We start from the raw sequence: 14,873 nt of genomic DNA on the forward strand, positions 1-14,873 counted from the left end.
AATAAGCTTTAATATGCTATAGAATGATTCGACTCCATACAAAATTGGTTGTAATGTTATGAATGCATCATGTAACACATCCTAACTGTAATGTTGTTCATCAGGAAACCTCCGCCGAACCTGAACAGTTACCTGAACAAGCCAGTCCCACCTCCCCCACCTCAACCAGCAGCTCAGACAGCATCGCTTCCCAGGTCCAACAAACCGGCCTGGGGAACAGCCGCGTACCGCCCGGCACCGCGGGGATGGAGCAAAACGGAGGAGGAGACCATAGGGGAGGAACAGCTGCTGTGAAAACTGGAACAGACACAGGGACAGCTGCTGTCAAACCTGATACAGCTGCTGTCAAATCTGGAACATCTGTTGTCAAAACTGTCACCGAGACGATCCAAACTGTCACCACAGACGGACAGGTCAAGTCTGAAACAATCATTTACTGAGAGGAGGCTGCGTTTAACCTTCAGCCTGCTAAGGTAGCCACGAATGGCAGCAACTTTGTATTGGTTATGGGGTTAGGCAGCAGGAAGAAGGTTAAAGCACAACGTCTACTTACACTAGGGACAATCAAGCCGTGGCTTCTGTGTATCAAAGTATGTTAGGATATATTATATATATATATTATATGATATTAACCTACTCATCAAGAACAATCAGTTCTGTGTAGATATTTCTGTTCTGATGTGGGTTAAAAGGTTTGCTTCTAGTGAGGATTATTAAACTATTATACAGCAATGAGTGTAGGTAGGACAACGTTAACAAGTGACCTGAAGTTCACATATAACAATAAACACAACTGTATTATTCAAGAACAAACATGTCTGTCGGTTGCACCACCAAAGCCACTGAACCGCAACTACAGAAACAAATTTCTCACTACTACTAGTACTAGCCTGAAGTATAGCCTGTTGTAAGCTGGTCTGTGCTGTTTGCTTAACTATAAGTTAGATGGGACATGTTACAGTGCAGACTAGCCCTTAAGTGTGGCTGAAGTCCAGGCTATGAGAGATCCATGTAGTGTCTTGTACATGTGGCATCTTTAGCTGCTGTCTGGTGTAGGAGGTTTGAACAGGAGCATCTCAGATTGAATTTTTTTTGTACCTACAAACACATTAAACACTTCCTAGCTGATGTTGGCATGAAGAGATGGTTGATGGATGCACCGGAAGGTTAATTCCTAAAAACCAGTTGGCCACATCAATTTTCTTTCCTGGTTCTTGCCCTTGGCTACTGCTTAAACCTTGACAAACACATTGTGGGATTGATATATATCTTCCTCAATGCTCTGAATATAGTCTTTGAAGTTTTAATGGCTTAGGTTTTTTGGGTTTTTTTTTTGTGATCTTGAGAACAAGCACATTAATGTTGTGTAGCCCTACAGCCAGACAGCAATTTCAGGTGCCCACATGTTCACTGAAGAAACTTCTCGCTTTCGTGCCAAGTAGATAAGATGATCTTTCCTAGACGGTCCTATAGCTCAACTCTATACTTCCTACTGTACAGCACATAGTCTTACGTATATAGAACCATTCAATGTGTTACCTGTATTATTCTTCTGTAAAATTTGTACCATAGTCTCAATAAAATACTTAAGGATTTGATTTTGATGTAAGATTGGCGGGAGGCCTGGTGGCCTGCCATCAGCTATTATGAGCTACTTAAATTTTGTTTAAAGTAAGAATTTCATGAATGTAGCAGTCGCCAAAAAGACTCCTTAGTGCCAACCTACTATGCTGTAAAGGCCTTCTTAAGTATTTCATGGCTTCTCATTACTTATAGAATATGTTTTTGTGTGTTGGTTGTTTGTCCATTAAATGATATTAGACTTATTTTCAGACAACAGAAAATCGCTGTAATATAAAGTACCCTGTAATGATACAAGTGCGCGTCCTAGCGGTTTTTGATAGCAACGCAACTGCCGATAGAACATTAGGATGTAGAGACCATTTTGTACTGTGAAGGACAATGACATATCAGAAGTATCGATGTAACAACAACGTATGTGGAGTACTGTTAGCGGAGTGGTCGTGTGTGTTGTCTAAAGAACAGAGTGTTTAGAGAGAAGCCAGGCGTTAGATGTAGAGGGAAACGGAGGGATAGGGATGGGGTACATGTTAAAGGGTGGTGAGATTTGGTCCATTGCAGTGTGGCATTGATGTTGGTGAAAACTTTATATTGGATGTGAGAAGAACCACAAGTGTGTAAGCTGAAGGATGGTGCAGTACCGTGCCAAACTGACAGGGGGCAGCCCCTACGGTTGACTAGTGATATACGTTACCACAGCTATGACAATACATGTATGATATGCAACCCAAGCTGAAGTAATCTCTACAAGGCTCCTTTATTTCTGCCGATTTGATGTCGTGTTTCTCGCTGCGAGGTGATGTAAGACTCTAAGTCCTGAATGTAAGCTGCAAAGGTAAATAGTTCTAGTTATAAGATGTGACGATATCTTCCTATTTTTTACCGCCTCTTGTATATGTGAAACGCTTGTCACTTGCATGAGAACTTTATAGCAATGATTGATTTTGCTCCGTGTCAAAGCAATAAATAAATTATTTCGAAAAAAATACCAGAGATGTTGTTCAATGTTTTCCTCGTCATTTTCATTAAGTTACTGAAGACAGGAATAAGACTTGGCTTGTCTATCGGGTACTAGTATGCCTATTGGATACAGTCTAGGCTACCGAACGACATGCTTGGAGATAAAGCTGGAAAGAGAAAAGACTGAGAAGTTGTGTAACACGTTACTCAATCAGGTAACGCTTACGCAAGTTTGTTACGTCACTTCGCGGCACGAGTCGCCTGATCCGTTGGTCAACATTTGAAGTGACCAATCTCTGCATTGGAGACAATCACTTGTCGTGTCCTACGCTGAACTTTGCTCGTCTTGCTGCACGTGTACGTGTACGTGCGGACTGACCAGCTGTCGGTTTGAAGCAAATTTGCACAGCGTTCTGTTTCATATAAGGATTGGCAGCCAGCTGGTCCAGGATGTTGTAGAGAGAGCAATCTTGTGTTGAGAAGTTCTGACAGAAACCTTCACAACACCCCTTGTACCAAAGTTGGCACTTGTTTGAATCGTCAGACGCAAGCCATTGGTTGTATTCAATTACTCCTGGGCTACTAGTAACCACTGAAAACGTGTCACATAATTGACATAGGGGCGAAAACTTAACAGTAAAACGATCAAATAATAAAGCATTTACGTATACGATGAGGTTTCGAACTTATTTGGCTAAATTTAGTAATAATAATATAGAAACTACCTGTCGAATAGTCCAAAAGTATGCCAAGAAGAACAGCATGTTTGTCTACAATATGAATATCACAGAAGAACAGGTTAAAGTACACAGGATTAAAAACAATGCTGCTGCAACATATGTGTCAACAAGGCCTACTTAAGGGCCCTTAAGTTAAGTAACGGGGTCCAGATTACATTTACACGCAAAGCTTGACGGGAGTCTTTACGTAAGGCCTGGGCTATTTAAAAAGGAAACCATCGTTCTAGTTGCACAACAGGTTTGGCGAGTTTTTATATTACTCCTATAGAAGACCCGATTACCCTCCCTAAAGACGTAAAATGGCATCATTGTTGGCCCTGTTTGTGTTGGTTGGTTCCGCCTTCAGTGTGGAAGGATGGCCGACTGGGGCGCCGGTGTCGCAGTGCGGGTCCATGCGGCCCGGGCACGGCCTTCCTCCGAGGGACGGCGGCGGCGGCTACGGCGTGTTCCTCACCCCGACGGCGACACCGGGCGAGTGGACCGTCACGCTGAACGGCACCTCCGGATTCCGCGGGTTCCTCCTCCAAGCCCGTACCGAGACGGACGGCGACATCGTCGGGACCTGGGGCGACCTACCCCCGAGGACCAAGCTGGTCGCCTGTGGTGGATCTCCAGATAGCGCTGTGACACACACCAACCCAGACCGACTGCATTTTCACAGCCTACACTTCGTCTGGAAAACAGACACTTGCGACAGCCCGGCAGTGTATTTCCAGACTACTGTTGTCACAAATTACGCCGAAGTTTACGAAGGTGTTCGCTCAGACGTCTTGCGTAACGTCTGTGTCGAGCGGCCTACACAAAACCCGGCGTCTGACCCCGTTGAAATCGCGTCCGTCGGCGAGGACTGCGCCGCGCCCCGAGAGATCTTGCACGGGTACGTCCGCGAAGGCCCTGCGGAAGTGAGGGACGGCGAAACCGTCACCAGGCTTTTCCACTACAGCTGTAAAGAAGGGCACGAACTGGTCGGACAAGAAAGGATACTGTGTCAGGTAAGACCACTTTCGACGGGCTGACGACAGCAGTAGATCGTTCTCAGCAGAACATGTCGCACCTCCTGTTCTATTGAACTATTTTCTATAGAATCCCATCTTCCATGATAGAACAGCGGGGATTATAGTGTTCAACCTGGAACGGTCTATTTTGGAGACAGTCGTACAGAATTTGGTATTTTCTTTGCCATAAAAAGGTTGTCCTATATGTCCTATAGGCTAATATTCATGTTACTCTGTATGCCTGTAGTTCTGTATTGGCCCTGTTCTTTACAGAGCTAGAGGAGAAGGGTCGAACAGAGGGGCGTCTTCTGTAACATTTCCTTGGGGGCAGGTTGGCCCTGGAGCTAGCCTGTATAATGTTACTATTGCCAACAGTCTTGAATATAACTACAAGCTACATGAATGTTCATCTGTGCTGAGTTGGTAATGATGGGACCCTAACTTGTTTGTCTTCCGAGTCGACTGGCCATGGAATGTCGACTGGTGCCAACAACATTTTTGTTTGTAAGTTTTGTCGTATATTAGAAACAGATGTTTGGAGCTGTTGTCGCAAGGGTAACGTTAAATGCCAAAAGACGAACGAATGTCCCTGTGACCCCATTGTATTCAAATAACTGCGGACACACAATCAAACAAACAAACAAACAAACACAAGTACCTAGGGCCCCACATGTAAAGCGGAACGATAAAAAGACAAACACAACGAAAACAAAACTTGCGTACGTGGACTTACTTAAGTTTCTCTGTGCATTTTCCCATATTTTGAAGAGTACTTATAACGAGGAGGAACGCGGCCACTCTGCCCGCCACACGGCGCCAGACCGCAGCCCGCATGCCGACGGAGCTCCCGCGGAAGAACGCGCCTCCAGAGGAGGTCACCACAGGTCACACCGCGGGCACCATCACAGGTCGTCACGACAGGTGGGTAGGGCTGGTGTTGTATCCAGAACCCTGCTTTATCCAGAACCCTGCTTTATCCAGAACCGTGCTGTATCCAGAACCGTACTTTATCCAGAACCTTGCTTTATCCAGAACCGTGCTGTATCCAGAACCGTACTTTATCCAGAACCTTGCTTTATCCAGAACCCTATGCTCATAGAGACGAATTTGAATAGTCCACCCGTATCCAGAACCGTGTTTTATCCAGAACCATGCGGCATGCTCAGACACGGTTTTGGATAGTCCACCCGTATTCAGATCCGTAATTCCTGCGTACCGACACCACTTTGTAAGAACAGTAGAGTTGATACCACCTATACACCACGTTTGTCTGTCTTTTCATTTTCTATGAGCTAGTATAGTATTAACCATGGATAATTTTCCGTTTTCCAGACGACAGGCATGTTTGAAAGCGTGACAGACTTGGCCCTGCCGCCGGACCAGACGTCCAACCCGCCGCAGAAGAACTACGGAGTCGCCGTCACCGACGTCGATCACGACGGCAACATGGAGTTCGTCGTCGCCGGGTGAGTACGTCATCACGTCTGCCGAATATGGTCTATTACGTCATCCCGTCTGCCTAGAAAAAAGCGACGTCCAAAAATGTTGGGCAATCTTATGTCTTTTGTTGTTGGAAACTTTTGAATAAAAGTTAAAAATTTCCTGGCAGCGGTGGGATTCGAACCCACGCCATCGAAATGACTGGTGCCTAAAACCAGCGCCTTAGACCGCTCGGCCACGCTACCTCTCTGCTCAATCAATGATTACATTATATTTGCTGGGAATAAAATGATGGCCATCTTTACTCATGTAAATTGATCACACCATAAACTGGAACCCTATTGTTTCCACAGCCGTGTACATCCTGTTCTATGCCTGAATGTGATAGGTTAAAGACCAGGCACGCTTCTGGATACGCATGGGCTATCCAGAATTGTGTCTGAGCACGGTTCTGGATAAAGTACAATTCTAGTTACAGCAAACTATCTTATTGCAGCTACAACGGCCCTAACCTAGTCCTGAAGTGGAACGCGGAAGCCCAGAGATATGAGAACATCGCAGTGGACGATCCCAACTCGCCCTACTACCCTCTGCGTGACGTCACCGGTGACGCAATCGGCGTAGCGGCCTGTGATATCGACGGCGACGGTTGGGAGGAAATTTACTTCTTAAACCTCAACCACAGTTACTCCGGAGGGGTGTGTATTTCTTTTTGTTTGTTTGTTTGTTTATGTTTGTTTGTTTATTTGTTTGCTTGTTTGTTTGTTTGTTTGTTTGTTTGTTTGACGCCACGGACGACGCTAGTGGGGAAGGTTGTAGTGATGTTTTGGACAGATATCAACACCTGTCCTTGGTGCTGAAATGCCTATCATATGACGAATGCAGGTTTGAACTATCATATGCTACATTTCCTGCTGAGAGTTGGTTCAAATTATTTCTACATTTTGCAATAGAAAATATCAAATTGCTACAAACATGACCAGGGTATCGACTGAATAGTCTAAATGCTGAATATAAACGTGAGAATTGGTTCAAATTATTTCTACGTTTTGTAGAAGGAAATATCAACTTGCTGTGGACATGAACATGGTAGGGACTAAATAATCTAAATATTGAATCTAAATGTAAGATATTTCCAGCCCACCACGGGACACCGGCTGTTCAGGCTCCACCAGGGCCGGTACATGGACGTGTTCGCGGAGGGATACAACCGGGCGGTGGACGGGCGCTTCGCCGGGCGGTCTGTGGCCTGCATAGACAGGAAGGTGCGTATCTTGGGCCCATACAGATCTAGTTTCATAGCTGATTTGGTTATTGTTAAGATACCTTCTGGGTAGTCTACGGATAGTGTAAAATAGGTACCTGACGTCGGTTGGGGAGGTAGAAGGCTGTGGAAGGAGAGGGTTGGACTCCGCCTTCCAACACTGTGCCCTTTACACAATGGATGAACAGCCCACTGCCCCTACAGCCTCAAAAAGGCTATGGGGCTACTTTTAACCTTTGCCTTTACTAAACGGTAACGGCAGCTTCTTTTTGTCCCCAGGGTAACGGCCTGTACTCCGTGTATGTGGCCAACTACGCGCACTATAACATCGGCCCGCAGGGGCTCATAGAGATGGACCCGGACACCAGCGACCCTGGGAACGGGATCATTAGGCTCAAGAACGTCGCTAAGGAGGCTGGGGTCGAGAAGCTGACAGGTAAGTTACGTTCATGTGTTGTGTCTGTTGTGCCCTACGAATAGTGCAGGTCCTGGAGCCTAGGGGCTGGCTTGCATAGGCCCTGGAGCCGAGGAGCTGGTCTGTATTGGCCCTGGAGTCTTGCGTATATTAGGCCCTGGCAACAGTTTGGCATCCAGGCTGTAGAATTGATACATTCATACGATTACTAGTAATACAAAATGCAAGTGAGTAGATGGTACAAGCAATGCTTCTGTGTTTTCTAGGCGGTCGGGGTGTGACGGTGGGCCCGATTGTGAACGAGAGGAACATGTCGGACATCTTCTGTGGGAACGAGAGGGGGCCGAACTTCCTGTTTGAGAACCAGGGAGACGGGACCTTCCAGGACATGGCGGAGCGGGCAGGTATGTGGGAGCAAGATGGGCGAAAAACGTTTTAGAGCAAACAAAAATAAAAAAAAATAAAATGAAAATATATGAAATATATAAAATGGAACTCTGTTGACAGGAGAATAATAAGTAAGCATCTGTGTTGATTTGCAAAAGTGTTGCAACATGAATTTTTACTGCACTGTCAATGACAACAATTGCACAATGTAATTAATTAGGCAACGTTATACTTTCTCGGCCAGACATTGTACACCACTTCTAGATGGCTTTATTTGCATTTTCTGCTAGGGATCCTTGATGCCGACAGACATAACGACCACTGGCATTCCCGTAACGGCCGCGGGGTGGCGCTTGCAGACTTTAACGGGGACGGTTTGGTGGATATCGTGAACGGGAACTGGATGGGCCCGCACCGGCTGTGGATCCAACAGAGGCGGGATGGAACGGCCACATTCAGGGTGGGGATTTACCCGTGTTGCCTCTTTGTACGGACGTATATATCAGGTTTCAGAACCGGCTTCCATGGAACAGGCGATTTAGAAGTTCCAAAACGAGTTCAATGGAACACTATGGTAGACGATTTCGAATGCAGGTGTTCCATATAGAATTTCAGAAACACTTTAGAACATAGTTGTTCCATTCCATTGATGAAATAATTTTTCCGCCTACATATGATTTTATTTATGGGGATAAAGAAAGAAAATGTATCATTATGCAGCTTACAATATCGGTCCACCTCTTATTTCTAGGATTTGGGCGGAACCAATGCCGCTTTCCAGAACCCCTCCCCAGTCAGAACGGTGATCGCCAACGACTTTGACAACGACGGGCAGATAGAAGTCTTCTTCAACGACATCGTCAACTGGCGTCACGGACCAACCGCTCCGAACAGGTATTAAACGTCGGATATTCATATGACATTTAATGGATGCCGATGGGCTTTAATGGATGCCGATGGCCGGTGTCATATTAGTGTGCCTTTTGCATTTTATTGATATGTGTTCAAGCGTTTATGGGGTAACATGAAGTTATGATGACATGCCTGTGAGTACCTGATCTCTGTGTCCTTGGCAGGTTGTTCAAGGTCACCCGCCAGGGGGCGGAACTGGACCCTACCATTGACCAGTTAGACGTAGGGGACGCACTGGAGCCAGAAGGGTACGGTACAGGTATGGATCACAGCCAGTTTTTAATGTACACAGATTAGAATAAAAGTTAACAAGAAATGTAACATTTACAAGGCAAATTCACGATGTTTATAGGTAGGTTGTCTTCCCGTCCATTTGCTATGGTTGGTAACATAGGGTGATCCCCTTGCGATCATATGCATCAAGACCCCCTTCAGCATTTGGTATCTCCCAGAAAGAAACGCCTTCTGACGTCCCTAACGAACCTTCAAACACCAGTTAGTTTCTTTGAACAGTGAAGCAAGACGTTCCTCAAGCACTTGTACAGTGTAGCTTATAACATAGTTTATTCTGTTCTTAGGTCTCCCAGTCAGTAGCTTGCAGCCCCCTTGAGCCTTTTTTTTAGTTGTTCATTACCGTTGTGCTAGGTGGCGCGGCGGCTGACTTGGACGGTGACGGTCAGCTGGAGTTGATCCTCGCGCACGGGGAATCGAACACCCAACCTCTGACCGTCTTCAGGGTCACTCAAGGTCAGGGCAACAACTGGATCCGGATCTACCCGACCACCAAGTACGGAGCTCCGGCCCGAGGGTCAAGGGTCACGATCCGTACGGCCAGCGGTGACGTCCAGCTCAGGGTCATAGACGGGGGGTCAGGGTACCTGTGTCAGGTGAGGTCACGGTAGCAAAGTACTTTTGGTCTCGGACCGGAGTATTTTTTACGATTTTGGATCCGGCGGACATCCTCAGACCGAAGGGCTATAACTCCGCCAAGAAAAGTACGCCGGGAAATCTCATTACATCAGTCAACGGAGGTTTCCAGCCGGCTTCCGATACAATTTTGGTTATTGTCCGTCGACTCTATAATTTGGGTAGAAACTGTAGTTAAACGTAAATTTTGGATACGAAAAATGTAGTTTTTTTGCAGTTTTTTCAACGGACCTGCTTGGAAAAAACGAATTTTCCCAGGCTAACGGCTTATATGCTGAAATAGCTTACTATTTCCTGTTTCTGAAAAACAGAAAAAAAATATAGGTTGTTGCGATAAGTTTTTCGCAAAATCCGGTGACGCGAACCCCTAGAAATTCCACATAGAACGCAGCTATTTGGGTCATCAGGCGACAAACCGCATCACCCTTGCTCGCGGACTAATACCAAAAACGCTTCGCTGGCCGTCCAACTTCACCGCGCCGAAAAACACTACAATCCCAAGGCTTTTTGATCAATTCAAAACCTAGTTGAAAATCTACAGCGATCGCCGAGCTATGGGGAGCCAAACCTAGCGTGACAACCTCGCAGATCCGGCGATTTACTGCGCACTATTTGGAACCCTGGTCAGAATTAAACTCCGACCCGGAACCTTTTGTGTGGGTAATGTCAAAAAGTTTAACAATATTGCATGATTGAATAAAGAAAAGAAAGCAAAGTAAAATTACATGTGCGGTTTGTGCTATAACAAGCTGGACAGAAAATTGGTAAATGTCAGTAATATCCAAGCTAATCTTTTTGTGGCTAAAAGACAATATCAGCTTGGCATGGCAGTATCCAATATGCCACCGAAGGCTCCAAAATAAGGCAGAGACTAAACCTTTGGTTGGATATTACTGATTTAGTGCACGGAGATAATTGATCTACAGAATCGTACATATTATGATATATTTGAAACCGTTCTCAGATGGAGCCCATTGCGCACTTTGGCCTGGGGACCGACACTGCCGTACAGGTGGAGGTCACGTGGCCCGACGGACGGCAGTTCTCGCGAGAGTTGAACCCACGCGAGATGAGACAAACGGTGACCATCAAGCACCCGGATGCAGACAGTCTGGAAATGCACCAGGTAAGGTCCTTTTTATTAAGGTTTAAGAACATTATTGATCTTCAAAAGTCTTTTTTGATTCGGTCCCAACCATGACTGAGTCTCGAGACAGTTTTTCCAACTTTATCACTGTTGTAATAGACGGTTCCGTTTCAACATAGGGGAGAAGGCCTAGATGTGTACCCATTGCGTGTGAAGATCCCCCCTCCGTGGAGAATGGACAAGTCCTCGGCGAGGGTCGCAGGTACAAGGACGTCGTCACCTACAGCTGTAGTGCCGGGTATCGCCTACAGGGGGCGCCCTCCGCCGTGTGCCAGGCAGGCAAGCAGTGGGTGTTCACCGCTAGTGATGAGCCAAGATGTGTGGAACTGCGAACATGGGGTGAGAAGTTTTTTAAAATGTCCTTTCCGCAAGAGAAGACCGCATATGGTGGCGCATATCTCTGGTTCAATAGCCCTTGGGCCACAAGGCTGTGCAATCACTACAGCAGGGGTCTAGTCTGTGTGTGCTCAACCATACTCTTTCCAAATTTACCAGAGGTATTGCCAGAAAAATATGGCAATTTTTACACGACTCAGGGTAAATTTAATTTTCATATCATGTTTCGATTATTGCAGATCAGGTGACGTTTTCGGAGCTGACCCGCGGGCTGGCGTCACGTGACCTGCTGGTGATCGACGTGCGGCAGCCGTTGGAACTGCAGCGGGACGGGGCGATCCCGGGGGCCGTCAACATCCCGAGTGAGTTGGTAACTATTATATCCAGAACCGAACTTTATCCAGAACCATGCTTAAGCGCTGTCTTGGATAGTCTACACATCAGAACCGTGCCTGGGGAAAATCGGCATTCCTGGATAAGCGAAGACTATCCAAAACCGTGCCTAATCCTAAATTGCCTTAAACTTTAAGTCATTCAGACTTATAACTACCAGCAGACAGGCACGATTCTGGATACAATAGGCCACAATGACTTAGAAATCAGTGGTTGAGACATTCTGAGTTACTGATTAAAGAGAGCAAATACTACCTTAAACGGTTTCTAAAGTTTATCCAGTTGCTTGATTTGTTTTGTGTTACTTATATTCTTGTGTGTTTATGTTGGCAGTGCACCAGTTGGAGTCCGCCCTGCGGATGTTGGACCAGGCCTTCCAGCAGAGGTTCGGCGTCACGAAGCCTCAGCCGGACGCTGATAACGTCGTCTTCACCTGCCGGACTGGCGTCAGGGCGCGGCGGGCACAGCGGCTGGCACGACGGCTCGGGTTCTCAAGGTGGGGACTCGTTTTACCAAGCATCTGTTTCCTCACGATCACTCGAATCACTTGAGCCACATTTGTTTTGCTAGTTACGTTAAGTAAACTTAAATGTAAGAAAATTGAGACGGGGGTTAGGATCACTCACCTGACATGCACACGTAGAGGGTCACAGTCCTTGGGATGGGACATTTAGAAGCCGCGGTCCACTGTATATTGTACTAGTCGAAAAGAGCTAGGGGAATTTCCCCGGTACAATGAACCTGTTGATATAGTACATAGCGTCTGTCTTCTCTGTCACCATCAGTGGAAGATTAGCTCTTCTTCATTGTGCTAAAACTGGATGGAGATGACTTTCACTTATCTTAGTGTGACACATTTTTCAGAACCAGAGTCTTCGAGGGCGGCATAGTGGAGTGGAACAGGAATTACCACGTGGGAGGCTGAGAACTGCTACATGTACTACTCCTGGCGCCCCGGATGTGTCTAGGAAAACAGCCCAGGCCAAACAGTAGTTTGAGACCAACTGCTGACATAACGTGGCATGTTTTCTTTTAATTGTGTAGAATTGAACGGGTATATCTTGTTGTAAAGTTATTACTTTTCCTGTTTTACTTATTTGTTATTTTAGCATTTGTTTCTATGAGTCAATTTATTGTCATGTGTTTTAACTGATAGTCATTAGCCAGAATGAAGGAAAGGAGACCAAAAGATTTGTAAACTTAAATGATGAAAAAATGTTGTTGCAATACAGTTAAATAATTTGGGTTGTCATTGATGTTTTCTTTTTACAAAAGTGAAACAATAAATTATATGTTGCAATGATGGTCTTTTTGAAACGAATATGCTCAGGATAAGACCAAGATGACAGAATTCACATTCAATTGAGAATTCAAAACTATAATGAATAAAACAGTAAAACAAACCAATTCTACTACTGTAAAACGTTTCCGATCACTTCTGTTGATCATTTCATAGTCAGACATTTTGGGAGAATTTCTTTCGGGTTGACTTCACTGTCCTTCAACGGCCTTTCCAACGGAATACTTCTCCCTCTAGACTAGTTGACTCCGTGATGTTTCTTCCACTCTATGATTCCACCAGCATATATTCTGGCCCTGGAAAGGTAATTTCGATCAGAAAAGAACAAAAAAAACTAGCAAAGTAAAAGTTTTGACTTCGACCCTTTACTTTTACATACGTTGGCTGATTTTATGGTCACCAGGGCAGGTAACTAGTGCGGGTAAGCAGAAAAAAGTAGTCCAAGCCCTGCCTTGTCAATTTGTCACAGCCTGCTTGAAACTTCTTCGGCCGTATGACGACCTACGACGTTAGATAAAAGCGCAGATATCAATGTGAAGAGGGTAAAAGAAGTTCCTGACCGAGTGTATCCGAGTCTGTGTACGATCGGCAGCGCCAGTTTAGTCCGTCTGCCGGACCTGCACGTCAACACGATGTTCTCGTCTTCCTTCTGCGGCTTCCTGACCCCGTACTGCTCCTGAAACTCTCCGTCAGACATCAGTAACGCCGCTTCCAGCTCATCCACTGCGCGTGATAAAAACATAACTCACTCGGGAAATATGTTTATCGTTATTTTCCTTAGATTATTGCCTAGGCGACCATTGACGAGGACGACGGGATAATCTGTTTACAAAGTTTATATGACTGACAGCATGCCGACCACTCGACTACCCCGCCAGATCCTGTTCTCTCAACTCGAATCCGGCACAAGACCGAGGGGCGCTCCCAAACGTCGGTTCCATGATCAGCTAAAGGCCACGCTCCTTTGCTGCGGCATTGATCATGACAACTGGGAGACCCTCGCCGAGGACCGAACTGCGTGGCGGAGCACCGTCGCACAGGGAACAACCTACATGGAAACCCAACGACGGATGACAGCAGAGGCAAAGAGACGGAAACGACAAGAGCGGCTCCTCCTCCCGCGACCGCCACCTACTCTGACTTGCACAAAGTGCCCCCGACGTTTTTATACTTCACTAGGCCTGACCAGCCACCTAAGACATCGACACCCCCAGAACAGCTGAGGATGAGACGACACGAACCCAGATGCTCGGACCCGAGCTGAGGCCAGACGAGACGATGACTGACAGCAGTATCCGATTTACTATGAAAATAAAGGTTGAAGTATAAAGCTCCTTATATACTTTGTCAATATAAGTTTTATGTGAAAGATGAAGATACTGCATAAGTATTATAGTAACTTACGTGGGATGTTGGTGGATCCGACCATCCGCCCGTCCTGCTGCAGTTCCTCCGGCCGCCACACGTCGAACACTTGCAGGTCACCTGAGGTCAGACCCTCCTTCAGCTCAGAAAACGTCACTTCACCTGTACAGTAAAAGATGTCTGCCGTGTCTGTTCGACTCAGATGTAAATAAGTGCCTGGCTTAAAAATCGGTTAAACCCCCTTACTCTAGGTACGTAGGTGTGGGATGAGCCGGACTGTTGTTACTTGTGAGTGTATGCCAGATATTTGGGCCCATTTTAGACGCTCCTTCAGCTCTAAAAATGTGCCTTTTCAACCACCTGGACAGTAGCAAGAATGACAGCTCAACTCAGGTAAGGACACACCAACAGACCCCCCCCACCACACACACACACCACACAAACACACACGCACACACACACACAGAGAGAACAGAGGTTGTTGTACGTATAAACACACACATACCTGCAGATTGCATTTTGCTGTTCTAACCACCACAAGTTCTTAGTACATGTAGCTAAATCCAGTTAAAGATTCCTTATACTATACGAACCCGTCGGCATGTATGTCTATCACTGTGATACAGCACTTTTCCTGAACGGGGTCAAAGGTCATTTGGCGCCAAGCGCTTGTATGCTCGACCCTGGAGCACTCTGAGTAAATAGTCTATA

General features: G+C 46.0%; 3 protein-coding genes and 1 non-coding gene across 4 annotated transcripts in view; 2 read left to right on the forward strand and 2 right to left on the reverse strand.

Moving 5' to 3' along the window:
• The window catches only part of LOC109474464 (SRC kinase signaling inhibitor 1-like), a 73,447-nt gene extending 72,935 nt beyond the window's left edge, over positions 1-512 (forward strand). Inside the window, exon 36 of the mRNA XM_019774757.1 lies at positions 105-512. Within this exon, the coding sequence (XP_019630316.1) occupies positions 105-294 (190 nt within the window). The 3' untranslated portion in view covers positions 295-512. The remainder of the gene's footprint in view (positions 1-104) is intronic.
• Positions 513-3,559: 3,047 nt separating this feature from the next.
• LOC109474465 (cartilage acidic protein 1-like) lies at positions 3,560-12,048 on the forward strand. The gene is made up of 15 exons (XM_019774758.1): positions 3,560-4,273; positions 5,045-5,197; positions 5,609-5,742; positions 6,213-6,414; positions 6,856-6,981; positions 7,260-7,416; positions 7,662-7,799; positions 8,073-8,242; positions 8,534-8,676; positions 8,859-8,953; positions 9,340-9,581; positions 10,586-10,747; positions 10,888-11,107; positions 11,344-11,466; positions 11,831-12,048. The coding sequence occupies exons 1-15, from the start codon at positions 3,581-3,583 to the stop codon at positions 12,046-12,048; spliced, it is 2,976 nt and encodes a 991-aa protein (XP_019630317.1). The 5' UTR covers positions 3,560-3,580.
• On the reverse strand, positions 5,880-5,961 carry Trnal-uag. The gene has a single exon. It is a non-coding gene; the product is annotated as a tRNA-Leu (tRNA).
• A 493-nt stretch (positions 12,049-12,541) lies between the features above and the next one.
• LOC109474625 (thiosulfate sulfurtransferase/rhodanese-like domain-containing protein 1) lies at positions 12,542-14,800 on the reverse strand. The gene is made up of 4 exons (XM_019774973.1): positions 14,668-14,800; positions 14,202-14,324; positions 13,358-13,520; positions 12,542-13,093 (listed from the first exon to the last, which is right to left on the reverse strand). The coding sequence occupies exons 1-4, from the start codon at positions 14,678-14,680 to the stop codon at positions 13,036-13,038; spliced, it is 357 nt and encodes a 118-aa protein (XP_019630532.1). The 5' UTR covers positions 14,681-14,800; the 3' UTR covers positions 12,542-13,035.
• Positions 14,801-14,873: the final 73 nt, after the last annotated feature.

The sequence above is a fragment of the Branchiostoma belcheri genome, unplaced genomic scaffold (assembly GCF_001625305.1).
Source record: "Branchiostoma belcheri isolate BF01 breed outbred unplaced genomic scaffold, Haploidv18h27 scaffold31, whole genome shotgun sequence".
Classification (NCBI taxonomy): domain Eukaryota; kingdom Metazoa; phylum Chordata; class Leptocardii; order Amphioxiformes; family Branchiostomatidae; genus Branchiostoma; species Branchiostoma belcheri.

Excerpts from the sequence above, each read along its gene's own strand:
- LOC109474625 (XM_019774973.1), bottom strand. Across the intron at positions 13,521-14,201 it reads CGGATCCACCAACATCCCAC|TGGATGAGCTGGAAGCGGCG; the intron begins GTAAGTTACTAT and ends TATCACGCGCAG. Across the intron at positions 13,094-13,357 it reads CACAGACTCGGATACACTCG|GGCCAGAATATATGCTGGTG; the intron begins GTCAGGAACTTC and ends TTACCTTTCCAG.
- LOC109474465 (XM_019774758.1), top strand. The coding sequence starts at position 3,581 with ATGGCATCATTGTTGGCCCTGTTTGTGTTGGTTGGTTCCGCCTTCAGT. Across the intron at positions 6,982-7,259 it reads TGGCCTGCATAGACAGGAAG|GGTAACGGCCTGTACTCCGT; the intron begins GTGCGTATCTTG and ends TTTTGTCCCCAG. Across the intron at positions 8,243-8,533 it reads ATGGAACGGCCACATTCAGG|GATTTGGGCGGAACCAATGC; the intron begins GTGGGGATTTAC and ends TCTTATTTCTAG.